The sequence below is a fragment of the Hakea prostrata genome, chromosome 2, assembly GCF_041222555.1.
Source record: "Hakea prostrata isolate BN-2017 chromosome 2, UWA_Hpros_2, whole genome shotgun sequence".
NCBI classification, from domain to species: Eukaryota; Viridiplantae; Streptophyta; class Magnoliopsida; order Proteales; family Proteaceae; genus Hakea; species Hakea prostrata.
In genome coordinates, this window is record NC_142601.1 from 70,223,399 (window position 1) to 70,239,120 (window position 15,722).

General features: G+C 36.4%; 2 protein-coding genes across 3 annotated transcripts; both read right to left on the minus strand.

Annotated features, from left to right (window-relative positions):
- Positions 1 to 5,761: 5,761 nt before the first annotated feature.
- Positions 5,762 to 8,487, minus strand: LOC149026179 (rust resistance kinase Lr10-like). Its single transcript, XM_089146425.1, has 3 exons — positions 7,454 to 8,487; positions 7,210 to 7,236; positions 5,762 to 7,113 (listed from the first exon to the last, which is right to left on the minus strand). Exons 1-3 carry the CDS (start codon positions 8,088 to 8,090, stop codon positions 5,987 to 5,989), a joined length of 1,791 nt encoding a protein of 596 aa, XP_089002551.1. The 5' UTR covers positions 8,091 to 8,487; the 3' UTR covers positions 5,762 to 5,986.
- Positions 8,488 to 9,692: 1,205 nt separating this feature from the next.
- LOC149026180 (LEAF RUST 10 DISEASE-RESISTANCE LOCUS RECEPTOR-LIKE PROTEIN KINASE-like 2.1) lies at positions 9,693 to 12,795 on the minus strand. Of its 2 annotated transcripts, XM_089146427.1 has the most exons (5): positions 11,685 to 12,795; positions 11,284 to 11,364; positions 11,126 to 11,149; positions 10,497 to 11,021; positions 9,693 to 10,415 (listed from the first exon to the last, which is right to left on the minus strand). In XM_089146427.1, the coding sequence occupies exons 1-5, from the start codon at positions 12,619 to 12,621 to the stop codon at positions 9,901 to 9,903; spliced, it is 2,082 nt and encodes a 693-aa protein (XP_089002553.1). In that variant the 5' UTR covers positions 12,622 to 12,795; the 3' UTR covers positions 9,693 to 9,900. The 2 variants fall into 2 exon arrangements, with proteins under 2 accessions (XP_089002553.1, XP_089002552.1); XM_089146426.1 differs by having other exon boundaries at positions 9,693 to 11,021.
- Positions 12,796 to 15,722: the final 2,927 nt, after the last annotated feature.

A 15,722-nucleotide genomic window follows, 5' to 3' on the forward strand; every position in this document is an offset into this window, starting at 1 on the left:
AGCTTTCACAAAAAACAAGAAGAATAGGGGACAAGCTTTCAGCAAAAAAGAAAAAAAAGAAGAGTAGGGACACGCTTTTGGCAAAAAAAAAGAAAAAAAGAGTAAGCTTTGGCCAAAAAAAAAAGAAAAGAAGACTAGGGAATAAGCTTTTGGCAAAAAAGAAGAAAAGAAAAGTAAGTTTTGGCAAAAAAAAAAAAAAAAAGAAAAGTAGGGACACGCTTTTGGCCAAAAAAAAAAAAAAAAAAAAAAGAAAAGAAGAGTAAGGGATAAGCTTTTGGTAAAAAGAAGAAAAGAAGAAAAGAAAAGTAAACTTTGGCAAAAAAGAAGAAAAGAAGAGTAAACTTTGAAAAAGAAAAAAAGTAGAGTAGGGGATAGGCTTTCGGCGAGAAGAAAAAAAAGGCTAAAAGGAAGAAAAGAAGAGTAGGGAATAAGTAATAGGCAAAAAAAAAAGAAAGGAAGAGTAGGTACGCTGTACGTATTGGTCTTTGAACTCTAATCACTGAAGGTTTCTTCTTTATGCTATTAACCCAACCCAGACTAAAAAGGTGTTTCTTCTTCTTTAAACCGCCATGACTCATTGCATGAGTGATGAAGATAATTTTCTTTTGTTTTGTCACAAAAAATAACTCTGAACACGACATTCTATAAGAAAAATGGTAACACAAGGGTGTTTTATACGGATTGTTTTTCTAAATTGATTTTTCTAGGAGACCTAAAGAGGTCCGTCCAGATGAGAATTACATTCAAGTTAAGTGTCTTGACCGTCCAACAAGGCCATAAGTGTTTTATATGGATTGGGTTTTTCAAACTGACTTTTCGAAAAGATCTGGCAATTGATCAATCTAACATGATCTGATTTAGTTGGATCAAATCTGTCCAAATGATAAATTACTTAAAAAATAAACAATGACATGAGACGCGCCGGGAGGAAAGCAGGAGGGAGAAGCACGAAGAGAAGGAGGAAAACGGCCAAACAAAAAAGCCGCCAGGGGAGGGAGAGAGGGGCAGGGGGGGGCGCGGGGGCGGCCGGGGGCGGGGAGGCGGCCGGGGGGTCTCGTATGGATCTAAAAAAAAAGAGACTGTCTTATGTATAGCAGCATATTCAAACTCCAACAGATTCGGCCATCATAATGATAATGATAGTGATCGAACAGGTCAAGTCATTTTCATTATTTACAAAGTAGTAGTCCATGATGAGTACTGCTGCTTCTTCCATATTACTATATTAGTCTACGCATGACTGACTGTCGGTGTCGGCCATAGCGACAATCTTGTGTATGTCGTGTGAACTATTATTAGTGTAAGTCAAGTGACTCAAGTCTATTCATGTCTCTTTCTTTTCTGAAACGGTGTAAACCAAATCATGATATAGAAGGAAGTTTGATTCCCACCCCACATCATACTGAATAAGTCATTGGTGATGTATTACCAAAGTGTTCACAATTATGTGATAACTATTTTTTGTAATTACTTTAGTCGTGACTAACGCTAGAGTGACAACCTTGCGTATAGGGTATGCAAGCATTATTCTTAAGTTAAAGAGCACACAACCACCCAATACAATAATTAGAGGAGAGGGAATTCGAACCTAAGACATGAGAACAACCAAATCAATTGAGAGTGAGCTAGAGACCACTAGACCACACTCCGGTGGTGTCCTTTACTTGTAAGGTCTATGTGTGACTTTTTGTAGCCCCACAATAGTTAGACAGGCTACTTAAGACAGTTATCATATATTTATGGGCTTATACAAAAAACCACAACTTCCTCCAATAATTAACGGTTATATACTTATATATTATCGGCAACCCAACGTTAAAGAAGGGATCAGACAGAATTACAAGCCAGCAAATTGTTAAATGTGCCTATTGATGTGATAGTTGTCACAATTGTGGGTTTTTAATGTGAAAACTATTTGTCTCTGCTTCTTTTGTTTCCTTTCTCTCGTGTAATTACTGATTAGTGTTCTGTACTCTTAATACGGTACTGACTTAAAAGAGTCCAAATTTCCTTGGCTTGTAATTTTGTTTATAAATAAATAAGAGACTAACTACGTAACTCTCAAGTTGAATATAACATGATTTAGTAATTTCCCCCATCCTCGTTTTGCTTGCTCTCTTGCTCAAACATTTTTTCTTTATTCTATTAATTCAGACAAAAAAGAGCTTAATTAGCTTCAAGAATTCCAATAACATACGAAAATTAAAGAGCTAATGAGCACGCACATCCCACAAAATAGGTAGGTGATGTTGGGGATGTCTCCACAGTGTAAAGAGCAGTTTGCTCTCTCAGCAAGTGATGTTTTGGATATCTCCACAGTGTGAAGAACACTTTGCTCTCTCAGCACACTACAACAAAAAGGGCATAAAACAGTTATTCTCAGCAAGTCTCTTCTAACTACAGTTTTCCATGGGTAGTAATATAAAACAGGTATTGTTACACTATGTAAGAACTGGAGTAACAAATACATTTATAAATGTAGTTTTAAAAGTGTAACTAAAATTTATAGTAATATATACTACTTTTTCCTACGGTATTCAAAACGCAGAATATATTCCCTCTAACATACAAATATAACTACGGATGTATTGTAGTAATTTAAGACATTTTAAACTACAACATTTAAAATTGTAATAATAAAAAAAACCTTGTAACTACATAAACAAAACTACAACTAAAAATTATAGCAATATGTGGAACTTAATGTTGCGGAATTAAAAGTGTAACAACATCTACTTTTAACTACCAAAATAATATGCATTTTCAAATGTAGTAATATATTTTATATAATAATTGCAGATTTGTAATTGCAGAACAATTTCTTTTAGCCACATAAATAGAACTGCGGTTAAAAATTGTAGTAAACATATTTATTCTTACTATAGAAGTATATCATGATTATTTTAATAAAAAAGTAAATGTACATTGAAACGATGGAATACGCTTTTCATCCCAAAATATTGAAGAGAATATTTTCCATTACTTACCAAAAAACAAAAAATACACTTCCGCTTAAATTCAATATAGAAAATTTAAATGAAATTCTTCCCACAAAATAGGTTTCTTCTAATACCTTTATAGTACTTTTATAAAAGAAAGTAACTGAAAACAAAGATGGAGATCGTAGCAATTATTTCATCTTAGTGGTTTTCTTCAATGAGGCCGTGAGATTGATCCAAGTTAACGAGAAATGTCTGATCCCTAAGGATTGAAAAAACTCAATCCATGATATTTTAGAGGAACAGACTCTCTTCTCACCAGATCTCTATATCTCTAATTTGTAAAATGGTTTCAAGATCACCATTGGAAGGCTTCAAGATGAATGGCTGAAAAAATAACATGATAGAGTGAGTCTCCACCAGCAAAAAGGTTAGACAACTCTCTCAGTATTCTACAACGCGATTTGTCTCCAATTTGATGATGTTAGGGTTTACAACTATCACTGAAAGATGGGTTCTTTTTATTTATTATAATTATTTTTTTTGCGAAAGTTTAAGCGTTAATTAGGTTTCTATCTAGGATTTGACAAGAGGGTTTTTCAAAGGAGCGGATTCTCTTCTCACCGGATCTCTACATCTCTAATTGGAAAGGTTTCAAGATCACCATTGAAAGGTTTCAAGATCAATAGCGGGAATATAACACACGATACTAAGGTTTCAAGATCAATTTTTTCCCCTTTCCCGTGCTGAAGCTTTCAAGAATTAGATTAAGCACAATTAGTTGTATATTCTGTTTTTCTTATCCCTTTGTTAACCTCTTCGTTAAGCTATATTAAAAATATATATAAAATTGAGGAAATATCGACCGGCGATTGGGTATAAAAATCGGGCAGGAATTGATTCTCAAATGATAGGCCATTAGAGATTGCACCGTCGTGGCAATTTCATAAAGCAAAACCATGGACATTGAGAAGGCTTTATCTTATTTCACGCATGTATAGACAAGGTAAAGAATATATGAGTTGTTTTGGTTTTGCAAGTTCTGGCCAGCTTTAGTTCCCTTTATTAAGAAGCCATTTGATTAAGTGGTTGGAGGTGCTTTTGTGTTTTATTTTGCAGGAGAGGTTGTTAAAATGTCTTTAACCGATCAAAGATGTGTTATTGATTAACGGTTTAATTAAAGTTGGTGCAACAAGCTAATTCCATCGAGCCACAACCGCCAAGGGGGAGCTGGACCTTGTATGCTAGAGTTACAGTCGAAGTAATAGTTGGGTCACGAGAAAATTATTCTCCTAGTAGTCCGAAGCAAAGAGGAGGAAATTGGACAAACTTATGCTGAATTAAGAGTCCCACCCTAAATTTGGCTCTATCAAAGTTGAACGACGGTGTATTGGGGAACGAGTTTACAGTCTTAGGGAAATTTGATTGGAACAGGGTGTGTGATAATATGTTCATGTTGATTTTTGGGATTTTGTATAGCTATTGGAACCCTAAATGGAGGTGATTTAAGAATGTGTAAGCATCAATATATACTTTAGATCTTCATTTGTATAAAATGTTCTTATGAAATAGATGTATTATTTGTATTCGATTAAATAAGTGATTGATTAAATACAAAATAATTAAAAAATACTCATTATGATGGCATTATTGAACACATGTTGTTGAGCCTATGTTGACATTGTTAAAAATGCCTCAAAATGTAGATACAAGGGCAATGCTATCCACGAAAAAAACAGAAAAGAGGGAAAGAAAACAGCGGAAAAAGAGAAGAGAGGAAAAGGGGAAAGAAGAGGAGAGAAGAGAGAGAACGAGAAGAGAAAGGAGAGCAAAAAAGAAAGGAGAAGAAAAAAAAAAGAAAAGAAGCAGAAGAGAAAAAAAAAAAGACAAGAAAGGAAAAAAAAAAAGAGAAAGACAGGAAAAAGAGAGAGAGAAAGAACAAGAAAGGAACGGAAATGCGGAGAGGGGGGGGGAGGGGGGGGGGGTCGTTAATTCCTTTTCATTACACCATATTTCCTGCATTTTAAGGTTGTTGATTTGTGCTTGGGCTATTCCATCCTTTAATCCAACCAAGAGTGTTTCATTGATATCTCCCTTCCCTAATCCTCTTGTGCTTAAGTATTTTAACTGGCCTTCCCAGATTACTCCCACACTCCATCCTGTGCTGTTTAGTGATGCACATAGCAAAGTTGAACACAAGTTTAAGTTAGTAACGCTTTTACAAAAACAAGTATCCAGTCTAGAAACCTCTACATTTGTCATGGTATTTGGATATTCAGCCATGTCATATGGTTTAAGGTTTAGATCATCGATCCAAACTGAGATGTTTCTTAAGACTCTCATTGGGCTGGGGTTTTTTTTTCTTCAAATAGCTTGCTATTCCTCTCCTTCCAAATAAAATAGCAAGTAATAATGAAAACATAAATCACCAATGGATGATTTCTCCATGCCAGGGTCTAAGACAAAAGAAATCATCCATCTTGTCATGATTTTTGTTTGCAAGTTATCAATCATCACCTTTTGGCTAGTTTTCTCTTTTGTTTGAGTTTTCAGATAAAGTAATGTAAGGAGTTTAGCTTAATTTAGGCCCATTTCTTATGTCGTTTCAATGATAAATCGATGCACAAGAGAAATTTAAGATAGAGCTTCACGGTGTACGTAGTTTGCTGAAGATGTAGTCTTGGCTCTAAAGAAAAGAAGTAACAAATGATGAACTGCTGACGATATAGTCTTGACTCTAAAAAAAAAGTAACAAATGATGAACTACGTTAAACTAAAAAAGGTTTAAAAATAAACATGACTAATTAGTGCTCATGCTTGGAATTTAATTTTTTTTTTTAAATATAATATAGGAGTAACATATCAGGGCTAGAAAATGTAAAACACTTTTAACACCATGACTCTGGTGTCTAGGAAAAACAACATTAAGTTGCTTTGATCTCTCATTATTGCTAATACTTATTTTACTCCACTAACCTTAATAAGACGGAACAATCTCATAAAATACTTGCCATGCCAAATTTACAAAACTATTAGCATGTGACATCTCACTCTTCTTCTAATATAACTTCTAGCTCTGTTTCATATTGCTTCTCAATGCAGCACGTGGTAACCTTTGGTTCTGATGTTGAAGTGAATGGGTTTGGTGGCATTGTTAAGGTTCCCACGTCTCCTAGCATTTGAACAACAGTTTTCATAGTTGGACGATCCACTGCGTACCATTGTATGCACCATATAGCCACCATTGCTAGTTTCTTAGCAATCTCGGGATCTCCTTCGACAGCCATCTCACGTCCAAAATCTTCCCCTTTTTCTAAACGATTATAAATCCATTCCGGTAAGAACACTTGACTCGAATTCTCCACAGTAGAATCGGTGGCCTTCCTTCCCCCAACCATTTCTAGCAATAACATTCCATAACTATAGACATCAGATTTGTAAGAAGCATTTCCAAAGTTTCTAGAGAATACTTCAGGTGCTATGTAGCCCATTGTCCCTCTAGTCGCCGTCATAGAAACGATGCTTTGCTCCTTTAGACATAACTTTGCTAATCCGAAATCCGATATCTTGGGGTTGAAGTTTTCATCAAGCAAAATGTTATGAGGTTTAATATCAAAATGAAGGATGCGTTGTTCACATCCTTGATGAAGATATTCAATTCCTCTGGCTATGCCGATTGCAATGTTTTGAAGCTTCGACCAACCTAATGATGGAGCATTAGAATGTTCAGAGAAAATGAACTTCTCAAGCGACTCATTTGGCATGAATTCATATAGTAAAGCTCGCTTGAACCCTTCGGAGCAAAAACCCAAAAGGCGAACCACATTGACGTGGTGAATCCGTCCCATGGTGCACACTTCGTTAATGAACTCCACTCCATCACCTCCCAAAGATTTAAGGATCTTCACAGCAACAAGAGTCCCATTAGCAGGGAGACTGCCTTTGAATACGGTTCCATTCGCTCCTTGTCCTAATTTGCACTTAAACTGTTGGGTCATTCTTTTGACGTCTGAATAGGAGTACCTGGTTGGCTTCTGATAGTTGTAGGCTTCCAAAAACTTTTCCACCTGAAGTTGATTCTCCATTTCCTTCTTTCTTTCCAATTCTCTGGACATATAAACCTTGATGCTAATGCTCATTAGTACCACAACAAGAAAAAAGCCAATGCCCGCACCTACAATATTGAGAAAATAATCAGTAGGACACCAATCTTTATATCAACATTTATGCGAACACATTAATCGATGATCAGTGAAAAAGTATATAGCACCTGTGATTGTATGCTTTACCAGGGCACCTGCATGGAATGAATAGTTGCAAAATTTTAATTAGTACCTTTGCTAATCTGTGCTCGCTCCTCTGTAATTGGAAATTACAAGTTACATGGCCTGTCTGATTTTCTTCATGAAACTTTTCAATATATGAATCCTCAAGCTAGCTATGCATATCTGTAACCATATTAACTACCAAAAACAGAGAGAATGTGGATAAATGGAGAGGGAGAGATGAGGTACCAGGTTTGTCAAAACATCCTAATTCCCCAGTAGTTTCATTGACGAACCCACATGGCTTCCCGGAAAATTGACAGATGTCGCATTCCGGCAAGTCCCAGTTCAAAGTGATTCTTGAAACACTTCCATGGAGTAAGCCATGTCGGTATTGATAAGGGACACTGACCGTCTTCACCAAGGAGCAAGAAGGGCGAATTTCACCTAGAAGGGTTTTAGAGTCGACGAGCGAATAATAATGCCCAGGGTTGCTCATGCAAGGGATGGAAACTTTAGCTTCTGCATCATTTTGTAGTGAACAATCAAAGAGCATGAAATCAGTTCCCCCATGTGAATATTGAAAATATATCAATGAGTTTTTGTTTACTTCACAATATTGGAACGGGACTAGGTAAGTATTGAGATCGAAGAAGAGGGCAGCAAAACAATTGTCGGAGTTATAGATGGACAGAGTCTGAGAACGGTAAGATATGGATCGTACAAAGATAAGCCCTGAAAATGATGATGACGATGACCGACGATGGAAGGTATAGCACAGTGCGGCTACCGTTGCAGTACAACTCGAAACCAGGGTAACCACAATGTTTCGGCTGCTCATGATCTCCCTTAATGACTCTAAACGGAAAGCGGATCTCAGGGCCATGGTGGCTACACTTGGCTGTTGGGCAGTTGTCGTTACCGAGGCATGCTCCGATCAACAGCAGAGAGATTAGTAATGGCACGATGATGAAGCCTCTCCGCAGTACTACGCCACCACTGATCCTTGCCATGTCCGATGCAAAGTAGCAGTGAACCAATTTATTCGTTTAATTTCTTATTGACAGATTATCCTGCAACTACACAAGGATCAAGAAAAATGCAAACGACGACAGAGCAATAATTAATACGTAGAAGAATTCAGGAATGGAATGGGTGTAAGCTAGAAGGGAGCGATGCGCGCAGTAGTCATTTTTCTCGAGTCATCAGTCAATGGAGTTTTAGGTAGACTGGCTGCTTTTTCCAAAGTAGCTTTTCAAGAGGAGCTGGCAAGTTGCAAATATTGGACCAAGACTCCAAGGTGACCGGCCTGATTGGCTAAGAAGAAACTATGACAAAGTCCGCCGAGGGTTTAGCTTAGGATTTGCATTCAAATTCCTTGTAAACATGTGTATCATGTCATCAGGATATCCTATGACGTGTTGGGAGGGTTGTTATGTACATAGGGTTGATTAAAAAGACCAAAGTCCCATAAAAATATATATATGTCCAGACTCCAGGCTTGCTGCCCATAATGGCTCGCCGTTTCAAAAACCGCCTCTGAAACAAAAAAGATGTATGATGTGCATTCTAGAGACCAACTGGTGCACCACCTTGTAACGGCCGGCAAACTATCTTGTCTAAAACGGTGCACCGTTTGGTCAAATGGCTATATTTGCCCAGATCGTGCATCGTTTCAATCATAAACTTACTGATTTCTAGCCATTATAACTTTGAACTTGAGACTTTTTGGGTTTCTATTTAAGCCAAAACACCCTAATTTAAGACTCTCTATCAAGTGCATTGATCATACACTCAAGACTACTCTCAAGCTCTCAAAATCTCTCCAACTTACTTGTATTCTTACCTCTCACCCATACCCATTTCTTGAAGCACATTCCAAGGAATCAAAGCAAGCTTATTGAAGCTAAGTTGAGGTGATTGAACACATTTGAGGCATTTAATAGTGTTACAATTCATTCAATTTGAGCATTCATCTACATTGCATCACTCTCACTCAAGGGATAAAGTATCACAGCTCTTGATAGATAATATCATACCTTAATTCTTGTAATTGTGTTGTTTTAATTTTAGTCAAGGTAGATTACAATTTGCAGAGGGTGCTTTGTTGCCCTTAGATAAATAAAGATTGTAAAATGTACCATTGCCCTTAGCCAAGAAAGATTTGTAAGGATTTGACTCTCTACTTATTGTATTAAAAGAGATCACTAATGGAAATCTCTTCTGAGACTAAGAGAGGAGTGGACGTAAACTTGATAAATCCAGCCACTATAAATTCTTGTGTTTACAAGCAAATTTGATAAATTTATTTTATTTGCCAAATCAATGTAAAAATTTGCCATTAATTGAAGAATTTGTATAATCAATTATAGGTAACTTGTTCACCCCCCCCCCACCTTTAGGATCACTTTAACATAAATAAATTACTCACAAGTTGATTATATCATGATTTTGTAATTTCCTCCATCTTTGTATTCTTCAACTTAATTGCTCTCTTGTCACTAAAACTTTAATTTCTACTTGGTTCTATTAATTCAAACATAGAAGAGCTTCAAGTATTCAACAATGTATGAAAATTAAAGAGACAATGAGAACAAAAATTAGGTGTCATTTATCATAACACATTTCAAATACCACATACAACATAAACTAATTAAACAAGGAAAAGTTCTCAATTTGTGATACGCAATGATTGATCATGTTCTGGAAGTGATTGTGATTTCCATTGTATTCATGCTTATTACTGCATCAACTTCATTGGGAACTGAATGTTCACTAGCCAAGAAAGGCTTGGGTGGCATTTCTAAAAGTTCATGACTTCCTTCTAGCATCTCCATAACTTTTGTCATGGAGGGACGATTCACAGGCTTGAGTTGAATGCACCATAACGCTACTATGATCAACTTCCTAGTTATGTGCTTCTCATCCTCTGTGTTGTATGTCAATTCCATGTCTTCCCCTTGTTCAAGCCTACTGTAAATCCATGAAGGGAAGTAAATCTGGCTTGTCTTCTCCGCATATTGATTCAAATTTTTCCGTCTGCCAGCCATTTCCATTAACATCATTCCAAAACTGTAAACATCAGATTTGTATGATACGCCTCCAATGTTACGGTAAAATAGTTCTGGGGCCATGTACCCAAAAGTTCCTCTAACAGCTGTCACTGACACTGTGTTGTCATTTGTTGGGTAGAACTTTGCAAGCCCAAAATCTGCAATTTTAGGTTGAAAATTGGCATTCAATAGAATATTATGAGGTTTAATGTCAAAATGAAGAATCTGCATGTCACAACCTCGATGCAAATATTCAATCCCACGAGCTATCCCCAGGGCAATCTCGTAGATCTTTTCCCAACTTAATAGATTGTCTTCACCTTCTTCAGAATAAATATACTTATTTAGTGACCCATTGGGCATGAATTCATAGATAAGAGCTCTTTTGAGTCCTTCGGAGCAAAACCCAATAAGTCGGACAATATTGACATGATGAATCCTTCCAATGGTGGCAACCTCATTCATGAAGTCTTGTCCATTTGCTTTGGATTTGCCAAGCATCTTCACTGCAACTAGACCTCCACTGGTGAGCTTTCCTTTGAACACTGCGCCAAAGCCTCCTTCCCCTAATTTTTCTCTAAAATTGTCAGTCATCTTCTTGATTTGTGAGTAAGAGTACCTTGTTGGGGTTTGATCCTTGTAAGTAGATAAGAATTCTTCAACGGTAGTATCCATCCATAAATGTCTTCTTCTAAATTTGTGGAACAAAAATGCAGAAATGCATAAAATGCCAATGACCTCCCTTCCTCCAAAAATGGTAATTTCTGCAAGAGCAGAACCGGATACATTAATATAAGCACTTCATCACCCTTTAGTTAAATTAATAAGAATGGTTCTTGTAGTAGGAAATATTCCTGTATAATCGTACCAAGGATCCTGGCTTCAGGATTTTCTGACAAACGATAAACATCCAGAGAGAGAAAAAATCAGCAGATGTGGTAGGAAAATTTGTTTCAATGGTAGAAGAGAATGAACACTTGAAGGAAACATATTTTTAGCAATGAAGAGTTGTTAGAGAAACATTACCGCGGAAGAAGTATGTGATGTCATTGAAGTCATCTTCGTGAAAAAAATTGTTCATTACTTGACGGAAGTTGTAAACAAAACCTGGTAAATATAAGAGAGAATCCACTGGAATATGTCAATCATATAGGCCAGGTTTCATACCCACCCCTCTCCCTTTTTCAGAGATGTTATTCTGAAGATAAAGCTATATATATATAGGTTAATCCAGAGAACACTTAAACCGTGGAAGTTGTTGACATAGAGTAGATGAGTTTCCACCAATGAAATTCACGATGTCCACACGGGGTGAATCAGATCAGAGAAATTGTCTGATTCAAATCAACGTCGACAACGACAGATTTCAAATTCCCTTGTTCTGGACATGTGGGTAATCAGAAATAGAAATGCGAAGAAAAACTTACAGCGAAGAGATGAAAATCTCTTGTTGACGCAGGTATCATACAGACAACCATATTCGTAATATGGTGTTTCATCTTCATCATATTGCCAACAAGGGACACCATAAGCCGAACACTCTCTGCAAGTCAGGGGAAAGTCCCATGATAGATAAAAGCCCATCTTTAAAATAGAGCGAATGTACGAACGGTTCAGGGCATGAGCACTGAAATTTTCTCTAGAAACCCCTTCATCCGGATAAACTGAAAATGCAGCAGCGACGTTACAATTCTTATGGAGAATGAAAGCAACTGGGGGTTGTGCAATGTACCGTTTCAACCCTATCGAAGAAACAGAGTACATATGCCAAGAAGAGGAAGAGGAAGAGGAAGTGGAAGTGGTGTTGATTCTGTCGTCGTCGTCGTCGTTGACAGGGCAAGGCCAAGCGGTGGGTATGTACGTGGAATTGTCTTCCTCCGGAACTGAACAATTTACAAATGCTACAAAACTGGGGTCGTTAAACCATACACCAGAAAATGTCCAGACAATTGGACTGGGAAGCAAGAGATCTTTCCGGGTGAGGACAGGCGGTGGAGAGGGGCAGTAGTTGTCGTTCTCTATGTCCCAATGCACGACTCGAACCCTGTAATTGCCCTCGTAATTGATTTCCTTGACGACATATTTCTGGGAGTTAATCAGCAAAGTTGCTCTTTGATTTCTCTCGCAAGTGAGTTCATACAAAGAATCTCCGCAATTACTGGGATCGCCTTTTAATCGAAAAGGGTAGGTGATTCGCTGGAGATCTCCACAGTATGAAGAGCATTTTAATATCCCACCATTCACCGAAACAGCTCTGCAACAGGAAGGAGCAGCAAAAACAAGAACAACCAGCCCGGTCACTAACACGTCGTATATGAAAACGAAGAGTTCATTTCCACCCATTAATCTCATCATCATGGTCATTCAAAAGAAAAGGAATCCAAACTGGAATTGAGTCTGATGAGTTCAGAAGACGGGGTTTCCAATATTTTGCTGATCACTGATGCACTGGCATGTAAGTTTTCAAAATTTCCTTCTTCGCCGTGGTTTCCACGGCCTAATTAATGTCCTTAATTCCTAGACCTTCAAGTCGAAGTCCATTCATTATCTCTTTCTAAATATGTGATACAATCATATAAAAGCAGAAGTAAGCCAATATATGGGGACCATTTGGATATGAATGAAGACTTAAAAAGGTTTTCTTACAACTTAGTGATTTAGTTGGCAAAAGACCAACGCTTCCACATAGGATGTTAGAATTTGAATCTTCTCGGAGTTAGGGGCGAAGACCTTTCTATATTAATTATATAAAAACTCTCCTGAGGATATAATCGTGGTGCACAAAAGCTGACCCACCAATTCCATGATTATCATACTAATAGAGTTTCTAGATCAAGGTATTTGATAATAGGCAAATCAATCTATAGCTCAATCAAAAACGTTTATCCAAATTAAGAAATCCACCACTAAGTTTAAGTTGGGGGATTTTTCTTGTGATCAAACAAAATAAACACATCAAATGATTTTTGCAGTATAGATTCCACACTAGCAGCAAAAAAATATATATATATATATATATTTTTTGAGTTATTTACTTGGCTCCCTGCCGCCCTTAAATTGGTGAAACTCTTGACTGCCCCTTTTCTGTGGGGCAATGTTACTCATTGCCACATTTTAGAATTTGAAAAATAATCGTCTGTTAAGTTTTCTCATCTTTTCTATTCATTTTAAATTGAAAAATTATCATTTTGCCCATGGAAATGTTGTGACTAAAATTACATACCCAACCCCTATATATATATAGGTGAAGGGAGAATCTCTTGACCCATTCACTACCTACATGGATTCACATCTCTCTGTCTCTAAATGACCAAAAATTAGAAGATTAGAGCTCATTAATCTCCACCATTAGTGTGTCATTTAAGATGAGCCACAATCATCTTTGTCTTAAACCTGTCCTTTTTCTGGCCCATATTGGTATTTAAATAACCATATAATGTCATACATTGATAGGGCCTGGACCTTATAATAAGGTAGGCCCGTAGACATTTTTTAAAAATTTAAGAGGAGGCCCATAAGGCCATAAGACATTTTTTTTTACAATGTGGGCTTATTCAGTTCTAATTTCCTGGCCTTCGTCATTCAGTTCCATTTTTGTTACTTTCTTGCGTTGGGCTTGTTGACTTTCTTTTTCCAACTCCGACTGGTAACCCAAGTCTTTACGCAGGTGTTTGGATTTTTTTCTTTTCTCGAGAAACAAGTGTTTCGATTTGTAACAAACTAGCATAAGATAATATTACAAGTTGTGGAAGTCCCGCAAATTCAAAAGTCAATGACCCACCTCTTGTTCACCAAAATAAAAATAAAAAATAATAAGGAAAATGACAAACCTCCTTTCTAGTTTGGCCCATTGGCCCACCTCATTAAAGGTTGATTTAAAACCCTGTAATTATTGGAGGCCCACAAGCCTAACTCTTTAATATCATCTGCCAGGTGGGGTCCACTTGTTTTGCTAGCAGCCATCGCAAGGGATTCTTTTTGCTACAATGATTTTACTATAAATATAAATAATATTACTTATAAATTTTAAATCCTATTTTATTACATTATTTTTGAATGGATGCTTCAAGCAAAATGGTGAACGCTACTAGCACTAAGTTCAAGTAAGTTTTGCATTCGAACATTTATCTCTTTACATCTTTTTCATCACCTCCATCCTCTGTGTTTGTGTGCCTCTGTCCTTGTCACTGGTCTGAAAATGATTCAAAAAATTAAAAATTAATTTAAGTAAATTCTTATGGGTCGGATTTATCACAATAAAATGGTAATTTTTGTTTGTATGAGTATTACTAGTGAAAATATGCAATACTTATCATTTAATTAAAAATAAATTGATAAAGTTACAAAAATTATAACAAAAAACTCACTTTTCTTTCTCTTTCCAATTTTTTTATTTATTTTCTTTTGGTATGCTCACCTTCTAACTTTTACTTTGCTTTCATCTTCATTTTAATAATTATTTAAATATATCAAAATAAATCTAAACTAACAAAAGGCAACTGAAACCAAAATCCAAGCTAATAAATATCTACAAAGTAAACCAAAACCAAAACAATGATATACAATATATTATTCATCTAACTATGTCAAACCTACTTCTTGAATTTAATCAAATGATTATTCTTTATCACTTACGACCTAGTGTCATAATTGACTAATCACAAATAAATTAAAAATATAAATTCTGCTGAAAGAGAAGTCAATATAAGCAAATTTTTATTATATTAAAAACTGAGATTTGTGCAGACAAGGTTGGATTCACATCCTCTGTAATTCCTTTCCCTACAATTCCCTGTAATTCCCTCTTAGGATTGTGCCATGTGGCATTTAAGTGATCCAACGATTACCCAATATAAACTAAATTTGAATTTTATTTAAACTCTAGTATGTTGGGTAACCGTTGGATCACTTAAATGCCACATGGCACAATCTTAAGAGGGAATTACAGGGAATTGTAAGGAAAAGAATTACAGAGGATGTGAATCTAGACAAGGTTACACACGTTGATTATAAAACAAAGCTTCGCCTTGGCCCCTAGGAAAATTAATTTCTTAACCTCATGAAATGTGATGTTTTACCAACCGAGGTTAAAATGTCTAATATACATATAAAAAACTAATAAATATGCATGGCCATCCGTTGACAGCATCGTTTATTCTTGCATAAAATGCAATAGCTAGAATTTTAAAACTATGACAAAATTTTACACAACAAGGACATCTTTTAACCCTATAAAACCAACAGCATTGTCGCCATTTTTGAACCATTCAGAAACTCTCAGCTCATTTCTCTAGATAGATTGCCAAACAGCGTAAGCAAAACCATGAGCCAACCATCAAGGATATTCCTACGGAGTTTCGTTTTCAGTAAAAGATGAAAATGAGATAACCCATCATCGATAATGACAATTAAAAGTTTAAAACCCTATGGATCACTTCAAATTTTCTAAGTTGCGTGCCATAAAC

Bases quoted from the DNA above. Each gene is read 5' to 3' on its own strand.
- LOC149026180 (XM_089146426.1), bottom strand. From the start codon at position 12,621: ATGACCATGATGATGAGATTAATGGGTGGAAATGAACTCTTCGTTTTC. The intron at 11,365-11,684 runs GTAAGTTTTTCT...TATATTTACCAG, and splicing joins GAGATTTTCATCTCTTCGCT to GTTTTGTTTACAACTTCCGT. The intron at 11,022-11,125 runs GTACGATTATAC...CTGCTCTTGCAG, and splicing joins TCCTGAAGCCAGGATCCTTG to AAATTACCATTTTTGGAGGA.
- LOC149026179 (XM_089146425.1), bottom strand. From the start codon at position 8,090: ATGGCCCTGAGATCCGCTTTCCGTTTAGAGTCATTAAGGGAGATCATG. The intron at 7,237-7,453 runs GTACCTCATCTC...CATTCCATGCAG, and splicing joins AGGATGTTTTGACAAACCTG to GTGCCCTGGTAAAGCATACA. The intron at 7,114-7,209 runs GTGCTATATACT...TCAATATTGTAG, and splicing joins GGTAAAGCATACAATCACAG to GTGCGGGCATTGGCTTTTTT.